This window comes from Aptenodytes patagonicus, chromosome 1 (genome assembly GCF_965638725.1).
Source record: "Aptenodytes patagonicus chromosome 1, bAptPat1.pri.cur, whole genome shotgun sequence".
Taxonomy (NCBI): domain Eukaryota; kingdom Metazoa; phylum Chordata; class Aves; order Sphenisciformes; family Spheniscidae; genus Aptenodytes; species Aptenodytes patagonicus.
Genome location: NC_134949.1, coordinates 90,873,528 through 90,891,438, shown reverse-complemented (window position 1 = coordinate 90,891,438; position 17,911 = coordinate 90,873,528). Strand labels below are relative to the sequence as shown.

Here is a 17,911-nt window from a genome sequence, read left to right as displayed (position 1 = left end):
GACAGTGGTTACAGATGTCGTTGGCCAAGAAGGGTGTTGGATGCAGATGTGCACCTTGGGACGTGACCAGGGGAGACATCTTGAGAAGAACTATCCACTGTCAGAGATACGTGATGCGTGGGGAAGCTCAGACCTCTCTGGAACCTGAACTGGAGCTGGTTTGCAACAGACCAGACAACTGTCCATCTAGCAAGGGATAGGGAATCAGTTTGTAACATCATTCACAGTACAGCCAGAAATTCAGCATCCCCAAGCCTCATCTAAAATTGAAAAGTGCCTCCAAAGGAATTGTTTGCTGCTTTGTTTGCAAAAAGTGCAAACGGCACATCAGAGAAGCAAAAATGCCTTGGTGGATTGTTTGGCTGAATACTTAGTCAGGGTATATTGTAATGAGCCATATGCTAGCTTTGCATAGTATTATGGGGTAAGCCAGCTGCAACGTGCAGCTGATTAGTCTGGTTGGAAAAATCTTCATTTTCCATAACAGGAAGCCAGCAAAAGCAAGCATTCTGGCAGGTACCACCAACCCCTCTGACTGCTCCTGTCATCTTGCTGTGGATCAGATGAAGCTAGGAGAGCAAGAGAACCTCTGCTTTATTTTTGTCCTAAAGGAGGGACCCCCCTTTAGCCCTAGGCTTGTTTAATTGTAACTGGTTTTATGAACCATAACCCTTTTATTTTTTTATGGAAGAGGTTTCTACTACCTCTCCCCGCAGCTGCCATTCTCACTGCCTCAGTCAGAGCTCAGTTATTCAGCGTTCAGCTCAGCTGATGCGGTGGAAACCTCCTGTGAGGTAAGGGGATGGAGGTCAGGAGGGGATGGGAACCTGATGAAGTGTGAGATCACAGAAGTGGCTGTGCAGCATGGGAGCAAATGTCCTTTTCGCCCCAAATCCCATCTCCTGTTGTGGCCAAAAGCCAATGCCTAGGCAAGAGTATAAGAAGAGAGGGTAAGTATTTCCTCCAGGTGTCAGCTTTGAACAATTTGTGTCTCAGGGACGTTTTGGAGCCAGAGGTGTTTCCTCTTTGCATTTGATAAACTTCAGTGGACTTTCCTTCTGTGTACTTGTCCAGCCTCCACTTGAACCCCCTTGATCTTCTGGCATCCACAGCAGCCTGGGCTAAGGAGTTTCACAGCTTACTCACGACGTCCACTGATGGACGAGCTGAAACTTCCTCCATCAGGAACAGATCTTTCGATCTCATCTGTGCCAAGTGCTGAATCAATGATTTCTGTGGCCACCCTTTGAACGGGTGAGAAATCCCCACCTAGAAGGTGGGAACTTCAATAGTTCTTTAAAGATATTTTTTCAAACTATTATTGGCTGTGTTTCCAAGGCAAAATTAACAGCCCTGTCAGAATCTAATACAAATGAATACAGCAGATCTGGAAACACAGTGCCAATGAACTAGAATGAAGTTTTAGCTCTAAGATAGCCGATTTAACTTTTTTTTCAGCGAGAAACTTAGCTTAGGGTTATCCCCTTGCACTTACATATATCTAGTGCTTTGAATGCTCTGGGTCATCATTACATAGAGACAGAAAGGGGCTGAACATAAATGGAACTAGTATTTCAGAAAGGCTGAAAAAGAAGCCATGCAGCTGTCTCAGTTTTGGGGCGCTCATGTGAATTTTACATGTAAGCCTCTAAAGAGCAACAAAACCATGGAGCGGTAGTAACGGAGGAGGGGGTTGGGAGCGATGTGGGAAAACCTAGGGGATACCATATTTATGTCTGAGTAAGAAGCTTGAATCACTCTCATTAAAAGAAAAATTCCCCACAGACAGGATTGTTAAGACTATTCTTATTTGACATGGTTATTAATGAGGAGGAGGAGGGAGCAAATTGCACATTAATGAACTTCACAGACAATAATTCTCTGGGAAGGTCTGAGGGCTCCAGTGAAGAGAGATCATTGGCCAAGTGGATGCAGCGCTATCGTTATGTCGACAAAATGCTGAAACCTCTGAACACTGCATGCAATCCTTTCCAAAACCACCGGCCTCACGGGGCAGACACCTTTCATTGTCAGTGAAAATCAGGAAGATGAAAAAGCCTGTTTTCCTCTAAATTCACCATATGGTCATTGCAGAACGTGACATGAGGTGACCTGCATGTTTGCGGTTTAGGGTGATGGTTAATGGGTATTTTACTTCACCCAGCCAGTTCTTCCTTTCCTCCCCCTGCACTCCACCTGGGTTCCTTGCTTCATACCTCTGGTCAGTGTCCCACAGGTATACTCTTTGCACCCATTCCTGCCAAGTCCCATCCTTCGGGCTGACCCTGAAACAACATCTTTCTGCCAACGCTCAGGTTTTACTGCAAAAAATGAAAAGCCAAATCCCTACTAAAATCAGGCGGTTTTAGTGGTGTGACCAAAATCTGTAAGGTTTAGAATGAAGTGGAAATATGAGAGGCTCAGTCATAGCTGGGATACGCTAGCTACAGAATCACAAAATGGTTGAGGTTGGAAGTGACCTCTGGAGATCATCTAGTCCAACCCCCCTGCTCAAGTAGGGTCAGCTGGAGCAGGTTATCCAGGACCATGTCCAGCCAGGTGTTGAGTATCTCTGCAGACAGAGACTCCATACCCTGTCTGGGCAACCTGCTCCAGTGTTTGATCACCCTCACAGTAAAAAAAAAAACCCACCCAACCAACCAATTCAAAAATTATTGTATTCAGATTGAGTTTAATGTTTTTTTTTAATTTGTGCCCACTGCCTCTTGTAGGCAATGTCAGTAGGCACCACTAAGAAGAGCCTGTCCCCTCCTCTTCATTCCTTCCCATCAGGTATTTATACACATTGGGAAATTCCTCCCTGCGCCTTCTCTGCTCCAGGCTGAACAGTTCCAGCTCTCTCAGCCTCTCTTGACACGTCAGATGCTCCAGTCCCTCCATCATCTTCATGGACCTCTGCTGGACTCTGTTTGGGAACCACCCACACAAGAGAAGACAGCTCCCCGATAGCTGTGCTCCCCAGGCGTACGGCGTTGCTGCGTGGTACGGACATGCCTAAAGCCAACCCGGTAACTTTGGTACGGTCAGGACTGTAGGCTGCGGGAGTCAGAGGCGTTATCTCAGCAGCGCCGTGGCAGGAGCAGAGCAAGAGCATCGTCTGGAAGGCAGCACCGCACGGAGGTGAATACAGCAGAGAGCTGCCAGTTCCAACTGCTGCCCAAGCAGCAGGCAGAGCCTGTAGCTTGCGTGGCTGTAAGGAAGCAGGTAACATAGGAAGGAAAACTCCCAGGCAGGGGTGGCTGAGGTCCCAAGCGAGAGAGAGAAGAGGAGAAGTGCCGGGAGGCTGAAGGGAGCACAGTGATTTGGGAGGCAGTACCCTCCTGATGGGGAGCAAGTACCATCACCTTCCCCTAACTCTGCTCACCTTGACTCCAGAGTCGAGGAGGGGCGGAGAGTTGGTGGCAAAGGCAACAGCCCTCCCCGGTGCTGGGCAAGCTGGAATAAAGCTGCGGTTGCCATAGAGTGTGGCTGAACTGACTGGGAGGGTGGGAAGGGTGCAGGGGAGGCGAACGTAGAGCGTCCTGAGCACCAGGACACCTCCTCTGCACCTTAGCTGAGTAATAAAACGAGACAAGTGCGGTTGGATGAACACCAGAAAGGTCCTGACATTTCAGAAATCCTTTGCTGTTTTGCCTTTAATCAATCTGTACTAAGCCTCAAATATGAAAAGAAGTGCTTAGGGCAAAGGTGAATTTCATATTAAGAGTAAATTGCTTTGATGCTTGTCAATTTGCCGAGATTCTTACAGCAAGGAAATGGTATTATTTCCCAGGCTCCTAGCATGGTCCTAAAGGTCACATCTCACGACACGACTCTCTTCCTTTCTCTCCAGCTGTTGTTCATACAATAAAAGCCACAAGCATAAACATGTTGCTGCTGCTTTTTGGTACCACCAGGTAAAAAAGTCTCAACGATCCAAGTTGTTTCATGTTCTTGGAGCTTTACTTTAAAGGTGGAATGAAAGTGGACTGTGAAGAGCTCGTTGCCACTTTGCATGAATATTATTATTTCACATATGTATTTATCTCCCTTCCCCTCCTACTCAGTAGAGTTCACGTTCCTTCATAAACTAGCCCCATTACTTCTAAGTGAGAACTTCTACCACACGTTCACATTGAAGGCTCTCCAAATAAATGGCAAATACTTTACATAAAACACATTACAACTACAGTTTTATGAGGACTGCTGTAACGGAGAGAGGCATGTCCTCACTAGGCATTAAATCAAGAACAGCAAGATTTGTGTAGGTCCAGGACTGAACTCTAGGGGCACCTACATAATAGCCTCACGCCAAATTTGTTTTTTTCAACTACCAGCAGGTATGCTATATAGTATAATTTCAGAATATTCCACAGTTGAGGTATGTCAGCATTTAGGGGTCCTGCATGAATTTACAGAACTTAAGCAGCGCGCACGATGTGGGTACAGCTTCCCAGACGCAGGGCTAACACTCTTCAATGAAGGTGCAAACCCACTGATCGCAGACTGTACCTTAGCTGTGCTCTTACGATGAAACTGGATCAGAGCTAAGCTGGTGCATGGAGAACGCCATAAAACCCAGAACCACCTCGCTAGCATGGACCCAGAGCAGCCTTCTTGCCAAGCCCGCGGGGCCAGCGCACTGCCTTGGTCTGACCAGGGGTCCAGGGGTAATGCCCCTCTACCCCTCCCCTGCTAAACAACTATGACCAGAGTTGCTCCACCTCATGAGGACACCACCCCCTCCGCCTAGCACCCGTTCCCCCAGTGCTGCGCCCGCTCGCCGTAAGCAACCCAGCCGCCCAAGGCACCTCCGCGCTGCCTCCCCGACACCCCTCACACCCCCCCTCTCACGCCCCCTCAGACACCTCGCAGTCCTCGCACAAACCCCCTCACGCAGACCCCACGCCCCACCTCACGCCCCCCTCGCTGACCCCTCACAGTCCTCTCTCTCAGACCCCTAGCAGTGCTGTCACGCACACCCTCGCGCACCTCTCGCAATCCCCCCTCCCAGACCCTCACACACCCCTCGCCCCCCACCCGCCTCTCTCCTCGCTGGCGGCCAATGGCAGCCAGAGGAGCGCGCGAGCCCCCCTCTCCCCCCCCCTCCCCCCCCCCCCGCCCCCATTTAAATCAGGAACGTGCGCGTGCGCTAACGCTCGTAACGGCAATGCGGCGGCCGTTGCGTTTCCGCTTCCCTGGCGGGCGCCGGGGAAGGAGGCAGGCTGCGCGTGCGTCCCTGGGCGGGCCGCTTCCCGGCTGCTCTCCCCGGCGCCTGCGCATGAGCGCCGCCTCGCGCCTCCCGCCCTTTCCTCCTCCTCCTCCGCGAGGGCCAGGCCGTTGCTCCGCGCCCCGCCCCGGGCCGGGGATGCGCTGCTCGGCGGCCGCTCGTAGGAGCTGCGCGGCGGGCGGGGAGCGGGATGGAGGTGGAGGAGGCGTTCCCGCTGGTGGGGCAAATGGGGCCCTACCAGGTGTATCTGTGCGTCCTGCTGGCCGTGCTCCTCCAGGTGAGAGGTCGCCTCCCTTCCCGCCCTTTTCCCAAGGGTGGGGTGCGGCGCCCTGACTCGCCTCGGAGCACCCGTGGGGGAGGCAGTGCCGGGAGGGCGATGCCCCCACACGCACAGTGTGGGTGCTGTGAGCAGTTGCCCTCTCAAGTGGTTGGGTGGATGTGCCTGTGGTGAGTGCTGCCTGGTGTGAAGGTTCGTGTTGGAGGTCTTCTGCTGAGGGCTGCTGGTGGCAGTAACTGGTCTTCTGCTCTGGATTTAGCCTGCAGCAGTTTGCTGTGCTCCTGGGGCAAAGGTGACCTCTGTCCAAAGGCAGAGTGAACTTCTGCAGAGTGAATTTGGGGCAAGTGGCTTGTGCTATCTGTGCTGTGTTGCCTGAGGAGTTATGCCTTGTGTCACTCGGTGAGCAAATTCGGAGTATGCAGTTTGTCAGGTGAAGGGCTGGTTGAAGTGAAGTTAAACTGAGATTTTCATGAGATAGACTGGAAGACAGCGACTTCTGTCAGAGACTCTGCTGGGAATCCTACGCAACCTAGAGTTAATGGCCTAGGCTAGTGATTTCTAGGCTGTATGTGGCTTGTTTGTAGTGGAAATGTTTGAAAAGCTACAGGTAGTCACTGATAATCTCTGTGTGTAGAAGCTTTCATCTAATCAGCTGATAGGCTATGACTGCTTATGGTACTTTGATTTGCCTTGACTTAACTCTTAGAGTGTAGGGGCAGTGTCTCTGCATTAGGTATTTGCACGAGGCTCTACATTTTGGGTAGTCTGGTTTGTATTCTGTGAGATACAAAACTGGAACTCTCTTAAGTTTTGTGATAAAAATGGAGTCCAAAGGAACAGTGGAGTACTATAATATCATTCAGAGACTGCATGACCAAGTGATGTGCTCGGCAACAAGGTTTGTTGTCTTTACTTCCAGCTTTGCTTCATCTTTGCCTATTCCTGTGGGAGTGGGGAGGGGAGATGAGGATAATATGTGCACCATCACAGTCATGGCCTAGGCATAAAGTATAGTTTGAATCTGACAGAAGTTTGGTTTACTCCATGTTAACTCTTCAAAAACTTAATTGTAGTGAATTCAGCTAGGCTGACAAATGCTGGCTTACTGCCACTGTGGAAACTTACCAGCTGCAGGAGGGAAGAGGGGAACTTAAGTGTGTCTCCCGACTCTGCTGACCAGTATTTTGTAGTAATCAAGAACTTCCAGTCATGAGCTGTGAGACTGAAGATGTCTTCTCCTGGTGGCTAGGGGTCTGACAGAAGTATTAAGAAGCTTTGAGATGACCAAAGAAAATTCAGATGCCCAGTCCCCTCAGTTGGGAACTCTGTACTTGGTTGTGTAGCTATGATGATGAACAGCAAAAGCTTTGTAGGTTTCTGTTTCCTTGTACTGTTTCTTTTTTTTTTTTTACTGATTTAGCTGATTAGTCTTTTAAAATTAGACATTGCTTAGAGCTTGTTCTGCTGGCTGACTGGCTAGAAAATTTGTATGCTCACTGAAGATTAGGGATTAAGGAAGCAATAGTTACTTTTTCTTCCAGTGCTGGTTATGTTCTGGAACGAACTGCAACCATGACAAGTGCTCTGTATTTCCAGAGTTTTAAGTAGTATGGGTCAGTCGTTCTGTAATACTTTTGTTTGTTTTCTTTTTAATGGATTAACTTGCATTTCTCATGGGAGAAGTAAACAGAAATATCTTTACAAATCCTGGAACTAATTCAGAATAACTAAAGAAAAAAAGGGAGCAGGTTTGCAGGTCTGTTTTCTTTTTCTCACGTTATCTTTAATTCTTGAACTTTACCAATGGGGATCATCCCCTGACTGATATGTTTTCTTTGCTTCAGATCATGCAGGTGCAGGAGTTTGTAAGGGATTTAGATGTGAAGCTTGTTGTTTTTCAGTCCGTGAATAGATTTGGACTTAGACAACTGGTTCCTGCTTGGGTGGTTGATTGCTTTCTGTGTTCCTTTATTGGTGCCAAGTTACATAATGTGTCACTGGGATGTGCAAGAGCAAGATTGAAGGCAGGTGCCACAATTGGTGTTAGTCTTTTATCTGGTTTATTGTCAGTCTTTGGAGGATGGACCCAAAGGTAAGTAACGTATCTGGTGTGTGTGATGTAGATTTAGGTAATCATGGGCTCCTTTAGTGGGTTAGATGCAGCATCTGGCTGCAGAATGAGAACTCCTGTTAAGTCTGTGTCACTGGCTCCGCCATGGACTGACTATTCCATTTTATTGCTTGTTTCCCTGTCCCTTCCCATGTGCTCCCTCAGTTGGCTTGTATTTTCACATTGGCCTATTGATATAAAAAATATTTCTATGTTCTTAAAGATAAGAATACCACAGGGGTGAAAACTATTTTTCTCTGCTGTATCAAGTCCCTTCATCTCTTATGCTAATATACTGAGCTTAAACTCTGCTTTCCTTGCCCCGTAAGATTCCCAGCAGATGTTCTTGCTTTCCTTGTAGACTTTTGTGCTTTTTCATCTCTGCATGTTTCTGATCTCTTGAGTTTCATACTTTATAGGTATTTTCCCTCATCTTAGTGTTTTTCTTCTCATATAAATTTCTACAGTAAACTACTTCTACCATGTAGCCTTACTGATATGCCAATGTATCTGATCTCTGAATTCTGATTACAAACATAGTTTAGCTCACAGAACTTCTTTGAGGCAAGTTGTACCAAACACTTATGTCTGGATGGGTGAGACTTTCCAGATGATAGTCAATTTTCATGTGGCCTTGACTGAACTGGTACTCAGCCTGTGGAATGAGCATACTGACACTCTGGCAAAAAACCTCCAGGTTGCTTGTAGTTGGAAAAATGTTTTTGTATGTCATCAGTGTAAAACTAGATTAAGTGTAAGTCTTGTGGGCTGCTGCTTTCATCTTCTTCACTTCTTCACTGATTTGTATTCTGCTACCTGCTGCTGTTATGCATTAACTTGTTGAGCTGTTACTGTATTAAGGTATGCCTGCCTTATTCACTACCAACTTAATAGGACTTTGGAATATTTTTAGGGATGTTCCGTAGCAGTGGTTGCTAACTTTATAATGGAGTGACGACAGCTAATGTAGAGAAACATTTTTTCCAAAACCTGTGGAATTACCTAAAGACTGAACTTATCTGAGGAATGTCAGGATAGACTAATGATGTGAATTTGAGACTGGATTTGTCTTGCACTTCCAGTGTATCTTTAAGTGAGGGAGGGAGGAATAAAGGGAGCTGATAACTCTTAAAATACTTAGGACTTTACTTTGAACTAAAAGTAATTACTTGACACCTATTGATGACTAGAAGGGTGCTCACTACCTTTCGAAGAAATTATATTGAAGCATTATTAAAGAATGGTGTCTTTTGGTGTTTGTTTAGTGTGTGTAGCAACATTAGACAAAATCTCACATCTTGATCAGATGCTTGGGAGCATACAAGCATATTAAAAAAAAAAAAGTTTCTTGGTCTCTTCTGACTCAATCTACATGGTTGAAAGCGGTTTGCCTTTGCCAGTGAATCTGAGCTACAGGATTGCCTGAGTCCAAACTGAACCTGCAGAAATCTGAGAACAGAAGTGTGTTCCTACTATATCTCTCTTAAAAGGCTTTTTAAAACATGTTAGAGTTTAAAAGGGAGGTCTTGTTTGCACAGCTGGAAAAGGCTTTACCTAAAGTTGGGTAAAGTGCACTGCACAGCAGTATGGATAATTACCAAGAGTGGCGTTTCCCTCCATCTTAGGGACTTCTTACTAACTGAAGGGAAGATGGAAAAACAGTTAAGATAGTAACATCAAGTTCCTTGAATAATAGTTTGTTTTAAGGCAAAGGCATTCTTGATACAGTGCAGCCGTAATGAGTGGTGCTGCTAGCATCTCTTTGCTGTTGGCAGCAAGATCATCATGTATGACTTCTATTATTAGAATATCCCAGTGCAGAAAGCTGCTCTTTAATCCTCCCATCTGCACACATGTTTTGAGGGAAAGCAAATTCTGGGACATGTGGCTTAAGTAAGGCAGGCTCATCCCAAATCTTTAGAAACAATACAAAAGAAGTAGTGTCTGTCTTCAAATAGGATACAGATGTGATCCCATATGTAACCTTGTTTAACTCTCTTTCTTGACATTTCTTATCTACCCCTGTACACATTCTACCTCTTCAATGGCATGAGTCATCACTCTGTAGTTGTAATGACAGTAATGAAATACTTTGTCAGTGAATCTTCTTTTAATACTTACGTTTGCTTGAGTCTATTAAGCTGTTCTTTGAACCAGCCAGAATTGATCATAAATTGCACAGCTTACTCCCAGTCCTTGATGAGGTATACTATTAGGACTTTATCTGAGTAGAAAGTGCAAAACAAATCTGAAATGTAATGAACAATTTAAAATGAAGGAAAGAGATGGGTATTACACAAATTACATTACAACTGCTAGTATAGGGTGCTGAAGGTGTTCCAGGGTCTTCATGACAGGTATGCTGTTTACCCAAAGTTACTTGCACTGTAACTTAGACATAGTTCAGCTATAAGTATCTGTAAGGTATGTAAGCAAGGTGGCAGATATAAAAAAGATTTACAGAATTGCCATGTAACCTTCCTTCACTTTGATTACCTCACTGTTTGGCTTTTTTCTTTATGTCTATGGGAGAAGTAAGAGTTTAAGTCCCTCTGATTCTCAAGAAAGCAGTTGCAGAATGTGTGTCAAACATGTGCAACCACTTATGCAGAGGGGTGGTTTCAAATGTGGCATGAATACAAACACAAAAAGTAGGGGCCAAAATTTTTATTTCTTAGGGCAAGCTTCTTATTCCTACATCTTTTCGTGCATTGTATCTTACTCAGAACATGCTTATGCTAAAGGATGGTGTTGCTTTCCTTGTAGAAGTAATGGAGGCTTTTAGAGTAGTTCTATCACTGAATATAATTCCTTGTTCTGGTATAGCTTATTCCTGCTTAGGAAGAAAAATAAACTAGGTGGGTGTAAGTATGTAAACTAATCACACAGAAAGATATGCTGCTACTCATTTAGCTAAGAATATTTCTACCTGAAACGTTGTGGAACTTCTAAGTGAAGACCAATCCTACCACTTGCTCCAATTGGCTGGGGAAATCTTTTAAGGAAAAAAAAAAGGTAATTCTTTGGTCACATGTTACATTTAATTTCAATGATTTAGATGCTAACCAAGACTTCTTGGTCCTTTAGCGGCCTTCTGTAAATCAAACATAGCTGCCAGAAGAATCACAAGTATAGTCAAGACCCAGTGTGGTCTGTCTTTCTGTAATTGCTTCTTTCAGATCCTTAACTGTTCCTTAAAAGAAACAATCACTTATAACTATAATATCAGGAAAGATAACCTTAAAAACATGAATGCAGCTGATGCAGACATTGCACTATATTTTGCAAAAAAACTGAAATAACAATGCTGAGTTGTGACATCCTTCATTAGCAGTGGGGTCCTTAATTCTCAGCCATAACGCAGAAGTCTAAATTCTAATAACTGCTTCCTCGCCGATTAAAAAGCTAACCTGCTATCATTTTTTCCAAAAATAATCCTGAGTGGAGGGGAGTCATGAATACCTTATCAGCTGCCTACATCTCCATCTTCCCTCAAAATTATGTTGTGTCTTAATCCAAACCAGTGCACCATCCATACATCCATAAGCTTTAAATTTATGCTTGTAGGCAGGGGAAAAGTATGATCAGAGCAAGCTTGAGGTATAGAAGAAACATGAGCTGTAGCTTTGAGACCTTCCCTTCTTTAGCTGCATCTGAACTGCAAAGCACATGTAATTGAGCTCATATTTAGGTGGTTCTAAGCATCATTGCCAGGTCTTCTTGCTCTTCTAATGATCACTATATTCACTCTGACACTGAAACCACATGTTCCGTGTGTATGTATCCATATAAACACATCTAGTCAGCTTTTGCAATTTAACTTAAAAGGCTGACTTCAGTTCCTGTGCAGTTTAGTCCTAGAAGATGCCTGTTCAATGTGCTGTTGTAAAGACCTTAACAGAATTATTGCTGATGGGCATAGCAAGAAGCATGAGTTTTGGGAGAAGCACAGAGAAGTAGACACTCTGAAGGCCTAGCAACAGAGGGAAGGAAGCAGATTGTTCTGCCTAGTTTAAAAAAAAAAAACAAACAAATGAAACTTTCTTTAAAAAAGTGAAGGCTGCACGCTGTGTAAAGAGTGAAGTTGTCAGAAAGAACTTGTTCTGGGGCTCTTTACTCTAGCTGTGGCTGAATGCCTTGCTTTTGCAATGTCTTTTTAACAACTGGGAATGGAAGGTGCCTGGGAGGCACTGTGTCAATGGTGATTGGCATCTTTATATGGAGCGTGGGTAAAGCGTATGGGGAGATGTTTTCAGATTATTAACAGTGAAGTTATTGTTACATAGAATATTTTGTGCAATGGGATGGTATTTGGATTCAGTGGGAACTGAAGCAATCCTATCTTCTGCTATTAATCAAGATGGCTTTCAGCCTGGCAAACTCTGAAACAACCCATCTAGACAGTCTGTCCTCTGAGCACCCTCAGAAGATGAGCCTGGGAGTTAACTCGCATAATTCTACTGGATAGCAAAGACTATGGATTAAAAATATTTGTATTATGACAAACTATCTCCCTTTCCTTCTTCCCTGCCCATGTGTACACACAGTCTCTAACTTCTCATGTTTTGTAGGCAATAAATTACCTGTATTTTTCCACTAGCAGGCCACATCATTAGGGCTCTCATCACTGACACTTCCTTCATTTTAGAGACTCTAATTTTCTTTTCTCTCAGGTGATAGAACTGGTAGATGTGTAATTGAACTCAGAATAATTGTTTCCAACTTGCACATGATTGTTGCTCTTTATTTCTGACCCAAATAAAGTTTTGTGCTCTCAAATGCTTTTTTTTGTTAACTGGAGTAGTTAATATAACTACTTCTATTTATAGGTAATGTAGTGCTTCATGTGCATTGTTTGCATGAAGTAAAAACTGCTTGCTTTTTGCAAGTAGCAGCCCAGTGGGACTGGAGTCCCTCTGGAGCAATAGCATCTGTTTTCTAGGTCTTGTCTGTTTACAATATGATCTCTGACTAAGTTTGGGACTTAACCTGGTTAAACATTGTATTTGTGTTCACCTGGTCATTTTCCTAATCCTGATGGGCTTGGGGGGGAAAGGGTGTTAAGAATTTGCCTTGGAAGGCACAATGAAGCTTTTGAGATCCTCGGGTAAGGAAAGCTGAAGAGAGTTGTATGTATAGCTTATTCCAGCTTTCTGTTTGTGGTATGCTGTTCAGTTATTGGTGTCTTAAAAATATATTGAGAAAGACCAGAGCTCTTCAGTCTTTCAATTTGCAGACCGCCCTACAGACTTCCTGCTGAAGACGTTAAATTCTTGTACAGTAAATTTAAGACTGCTGACAGCTTTGTGTTTGTTTTTCCCAGAATTTTAAAAAGTAATTCAGGGACTTCTGAGGCCTGTAGGCTGGTTTAGCAAGTTCCACCACAAAATTAGTTAAAACTGATCTTTCAGTTCTGGAGCATCATGTTGCTCTGAAATAGCAGTAAACCAAGACTTTTTTAATTTAAAAACAAACAACAAAACAAAAGTAGATCCAATTGCTTATCCTCAGGCAAGTCCTTAAAATGAATAAATAAATGAAAGCAGCTTATACAAATGTCAGCAATGTGTTTTAGTCTGGATACTGAAATAACAAACTTCTGAAGTAATCAGTGTATGCTTTTACTGCATCTTTTTACCAAGTTAAATGCTTTAGTCATTTGGTAGTGAGGAAGTCCAGGCACAGCCGAGAATGTGCTCTTCTCATAGTCTTAGCAGAACTCCCTCTGTGAGACCAAGGTGCTCACCCAATATTCTTTGGTGGTGTCCCAAACCAGTGTGCTGAGGTGCGAACTTTGATCTCTTATAATACTGACTGTAACTGAGATATGTTGATAGCCAAAGCAGGCTGGACAATATGGAGAGAGAGAAAGATGAAATGCAGACAAAAGAATAATCACGCTTGTGGAAGCAGGACTAAACTCTGCCTGATACTTGTCAGCCCGCAATTCCTGTTTTTTTTTTTTACCAGCAGTGGCTGACTTTTTCTTCATGTTATCCTATAATGCTATTGAGACGGTTCAGTCCTGGGCTGGTTTGTAGTATATTCATAAATTGGAATAGGAACTTCTGGCACTTTTTTGCTTTGTTCTCCTGTAAGTCCTTCTTTACATAAGAAGAATGGAGTGGCCCTTCTGACGTGTTATTGATGAAACTGTATAGCTGGTGTTCAGCTGAGGAGTCTTGGCACTTGATTACACATCAATGTAATTTAACTTTCTTGAATATTCCTGTTCAAGCAGAGGTAGTATTTATAGTGCTTTTTGTAATTTTGGTTCTTGTTTATTGGCTTGGTTCTCTAACTTACCAGTGTGAGCATTTTTGGCAGAGAAAAACTGGAAGTTTACGTGTAGATATTTTAATAAGGCATTTAAGCTTTCTTTCTGCCTTTTGTTTTTAAAGGCAGAAAATAATACTTCCAACTTCCTTATTTGTGTTCAGAGGCCTGTCAACCTGTGATGTGAGGGTGACTTTATTTCCCTTGCTCAGGGTGATCCAGTCATAGCAGTGGCAAGTCCTGTCCCAGCCCTTTGAGATGCAGTATATGAGTCCATGCTAGATAAGTATGTTTGCCTTTCTTAAGTGTTGTTGCATGTAGTCCAGCATACTACAAAAATGCAAATGCTATACTGCCTGAAGCGGTTCTGGACTCGTGTTTTCAGTCTACCAGCATGCAGTTGGATGCTGTGCTAACTGTTTAAACATATAGTAAAACTTCTGTTAATTTCTGTCACTGAACTTGATGCTTTGTAGGGCAAGGCTGTGAGGTTTTCTTCAGGCTGGTGTACTTTTTAAGGTGCCAGAAGCATTGTAGCACCTGCTTCTCCATTCTAGGTCTCTAGCAAATTTCAGGTCTCCTTAGTATCGTGCATTGCCTGTACCTCCTATGTTATTTTGAAGAAAAAAATGTATTTATGGTCACTTTTAACGTTTCTGTGGTAGGTAGCACACTAGGTGTTAATTTAATCAGGAGACTGATATACTACAGTAGAGGAATCCTACTGAGCTCTTTTCAGTCCTGTAAGTTGTTTCATCTGTCCTGGAGCAAACCATATAGGTAAATGTCTTGCAAGATTTTGCTTCAGTGCAAGACTGACAGCTGACTTCTTAACAGCAAACTCATTATCTGTATTTATAGCACTGTGGAGAAATCCAGCTTGCAGGAAGTAATAGCAACCTGTCTCTTGATGGTAAGTTTTCTTATTTGTTTATTCTGGTGTTTGAGAGAATGGGGTGGTGGAAGAGGTAGAAGAATCTAATGCTATTGGCATGGTTTAATGAAGTATGCATATTCAGAGTTAAATTCAGTCATGTGGTCTTGCTGTGTGCAGCATATTGTTTTGTTCTTGGAGAACCCTTTGTGGAACTTTGTTTTGACTTTCCTTTGTCACCTTCTGCATTCCCCCCCGCCCCCATTTTGCTTTCCAGTTATAAGCAGACTCTGACATACCCTCTGTCTTGGGTTCATTGACAATAATTGAGAAATCTCAAATGATATCAATTTACCTAAAAATACTGGATCTCTAGGGTGGCACTAGTGAAAAAAGTGCAGAGCTGAAAGTACTTCACTAAATTTTGCTGGTAAAGATCACTTCTGCATGTTGGCAGAAAAAGGGTAGATTCATTTTCTTGTGATAGACTACACAATAATTATTAAACCAACTTGAGCTGAGGAGGTGAGAGCCTAGGTATGTGGCCTGCACTCCTATCTCCAATGCTCTAACTGGCTTTGCCATCATTAGGTAGGCAAGAGTACAGGTACAAGGTGTGTGCAGTGTTCCCATGGCCCTGTCAGGCAAAAGTACGTACGCAGGACTTGGCTACTATTTGGACTATCTTTGCAGAAAACTTGTACAATGAAGTTACTTGCTCTTGAGACTCAAATGTTTGTGCTGATGGGAAGTAAAGCAGGCCTTGTCTGTGCATGTGCTGTTTGGTGACAGCAGTCACCTGACTAATGGCATGTGTGCTGGCTGGCAGTCTGAGCAGAAGGAGCGCCAAACCCCTACCACTGCCATTGCCCACCAAAATGATGCTGAGCATGAAACAGAGCTGAGGGGTGTGTTTAGATTCTTGGAACAGAGAAGAAGGGGAAGCTAAGGGGACGTCTTCCACAAACCTGTAGGAAACAAGGCTCTGAGTTGTGGTTTGCTGTACAGCGTTAGATTTCAATGTAGATGTTGAAGAATTTCTAGAATAAAGTTATGTATGGGTTTGGACAGACTGATCTTTTTTCTGTGGATTCTGGAGGCCTGCATTGAGGTTGAAAAACTCTAACTTGGGTAGGTTTTCACAGTTTCTCTACAGAAACCCTAAGTTCTTTCAAAATATGTTGACTGCATCCTTGCACAGGTAATAATCAACAGCGGTTACATTCTTCATGGGGAGTATTTCCAATCACAGTGGGGTTGGGGTTGTTAAGTGTCTCAGATTACATCGTGTTCTTCTGCACATGGTGATTCTTTGCTTTATAACTACAGCGTAGCCTTTCCTTCTTTCTTACGGTGTTCTCTCTATTGTGCTACCAAGAGGGGAAAGATACTTTGGTAGGAGAGCATGTTGTCAGCAACAGGTAATAATTTTGCAGCAGAAAGATGTTTTAAGGCTTTTCTACACAGAAGAGTTATTGAGGGGAAAAAAAATCATGTGAATTTAAAGGCAAATCACCCTTTTGAAATAATTTAGAGCAGATGAGATCATCAGACTTTCAAAAAAATAAGGTGGCTCTCCAGCTTTTCAGCTGCTTGTCATGGGTTCAGGAGAAATGACTCTAATCCTAAAATGTAACCATCTCATCATAGGCTTCTACTGGAGAAAAGTCATTCGTTGTTCTCCCTTAATTTCTTTCTTCAAGTTGCAGTTTTAATGTTACTGAATTTGAAAGGTCTGAAGTTAGTGGCTTACTCATTATTTTGTTCAGCAGTGAATGCTTCAGCTGATACTTGTCTAGAATGACCAGGCTGGTTGTAAATTGCTAATGAGCTGATTAAAAAGGTTGAAAGCGCTTCTAGTAGAATTTGTCTTGCTTTTGTTTTTCATTTGTGCTTCATAATGGCTAAATTATGAGGTCTAAAAGTTTCTTAAATTATTTTTGTGTGCATATTTTCATTATACACAAATGAAACTATTTAAGTTCTTCCTCCCCCTCCCTTGCTAGCCTTATTAGAGATTTTTCTTTGAAGTAATTGATTATGAAAATGAACACCAAGAAAGCTGGTCAAGACATTCCAGGCATTTGTATTAATATTAATTTTAAAATGTTAATTTCAAAACCTGTTAATGAAATAGCTATAAATGGCTAACTAAAATTCGTTCTACTTAGCAGAGAAAGTGAAAGTTTACAGGTTAAGATGTTGCCTTTTAATAAATCTCCTTACACCATGGACTTCTAATCTAGACAACTGTAAAATTTTAACCTACAGAGAATATAAACAAACAGGAGAAACTTAAACCAAACTGACAAAACTCTCAACACTTCATCAGTGACTATGAGCTGCTGCCTCCTTCCCCTGTGTTTGGTATTCATCTTGATTAATACAGATCAGTGCAGGGAATTTGGTGGGGAACTGTTAACATCCATGTAAAGCCAATTAAAATGTTTTATGAATAGGAGGTATACATTAAACAACATAAATTTGACTTGACTTGTACTATATGGGTTATAGAACAAATGAAAAATGAAAGGCTTTGTTTGCCACAGTGTGTATAATGTAGCCATTTTATACCTTATAAAGTTGTTATATAAATTTCTATTCTGATTTGATAGAACTTTATATTGATCACCAGTCTACAGAACTATCTTATTGCAAAGTGCAAGCATTTAGAATTTTTAAGGGGGGAATCTCCAGATTCATTAACAGAAACACCTGCATTTTATTTGAATGTTAAAAACTGTATTCTGAATTTCTTTAAGTTTGGGGTTTACTTCATCATGTTTAAGACCACTTCTAGAAAATGTTTCTGGTCTTCAGAAGTGTAAATGAATTTTGGAGGGTGTTTTGTGGTGTTTTGTTTCTGCAATTAAATGAAGAAGGTTTACCATACCTGTGACCCAAAGTACAAGACAGATGATCACTAGGAAGAAGTCTTGTGACAGCAGTGACTCCAGTGAACTTGAGTATAGAACAATACTATTTGATAACATCAAAACATGTCTCCATCTTCATACATTTTTCTGATTCAACAGATCAATTGAAAGTGTTTCTGTCTTTGTTATGTCCTTGCTTGCTGCAGCCACTAGGATGCTTAAGGCTGAATTTTTTTTATTGAAAAAATATCTGTAGTGTTTCTTTGTG

At 42.8% G+C, this 17,911-nt stretch overlaps 1 protein-coding gene across 2 annotated transcripts in view; it reads left to right on the top strand.

Annotated features, from left to right (window-relative positions):
- Positions 1 to 5,382: 5,382 nt before the first annotated feature.
- Positions 5,383 to 17,911, top strand: part of SLC22A15 (solute carrier family 22 member 15) — a 46,194-nt gene continuing 33,665 nt past the window's right edge. Inside the window, exon 1 of one of the 2 annotated variants that reach the window (XM_076348684.1) lies at positions 5,383 to 5,507. In XM_076348684.1, coding sequence (XP_076204799.1) covers positions 5,421 to 5,507 — 87 coding nt within the window. In that variant the 5' untranslated portion in view covers positions 5,383 to 5,420. Of the gene's footprint in view, positions 5,508 to 14,761; positions 14,807 to 17,911 lie in introns of those variants that run through there. The other variant, XM_076348691.1, reaches the window with a different exon arrangement.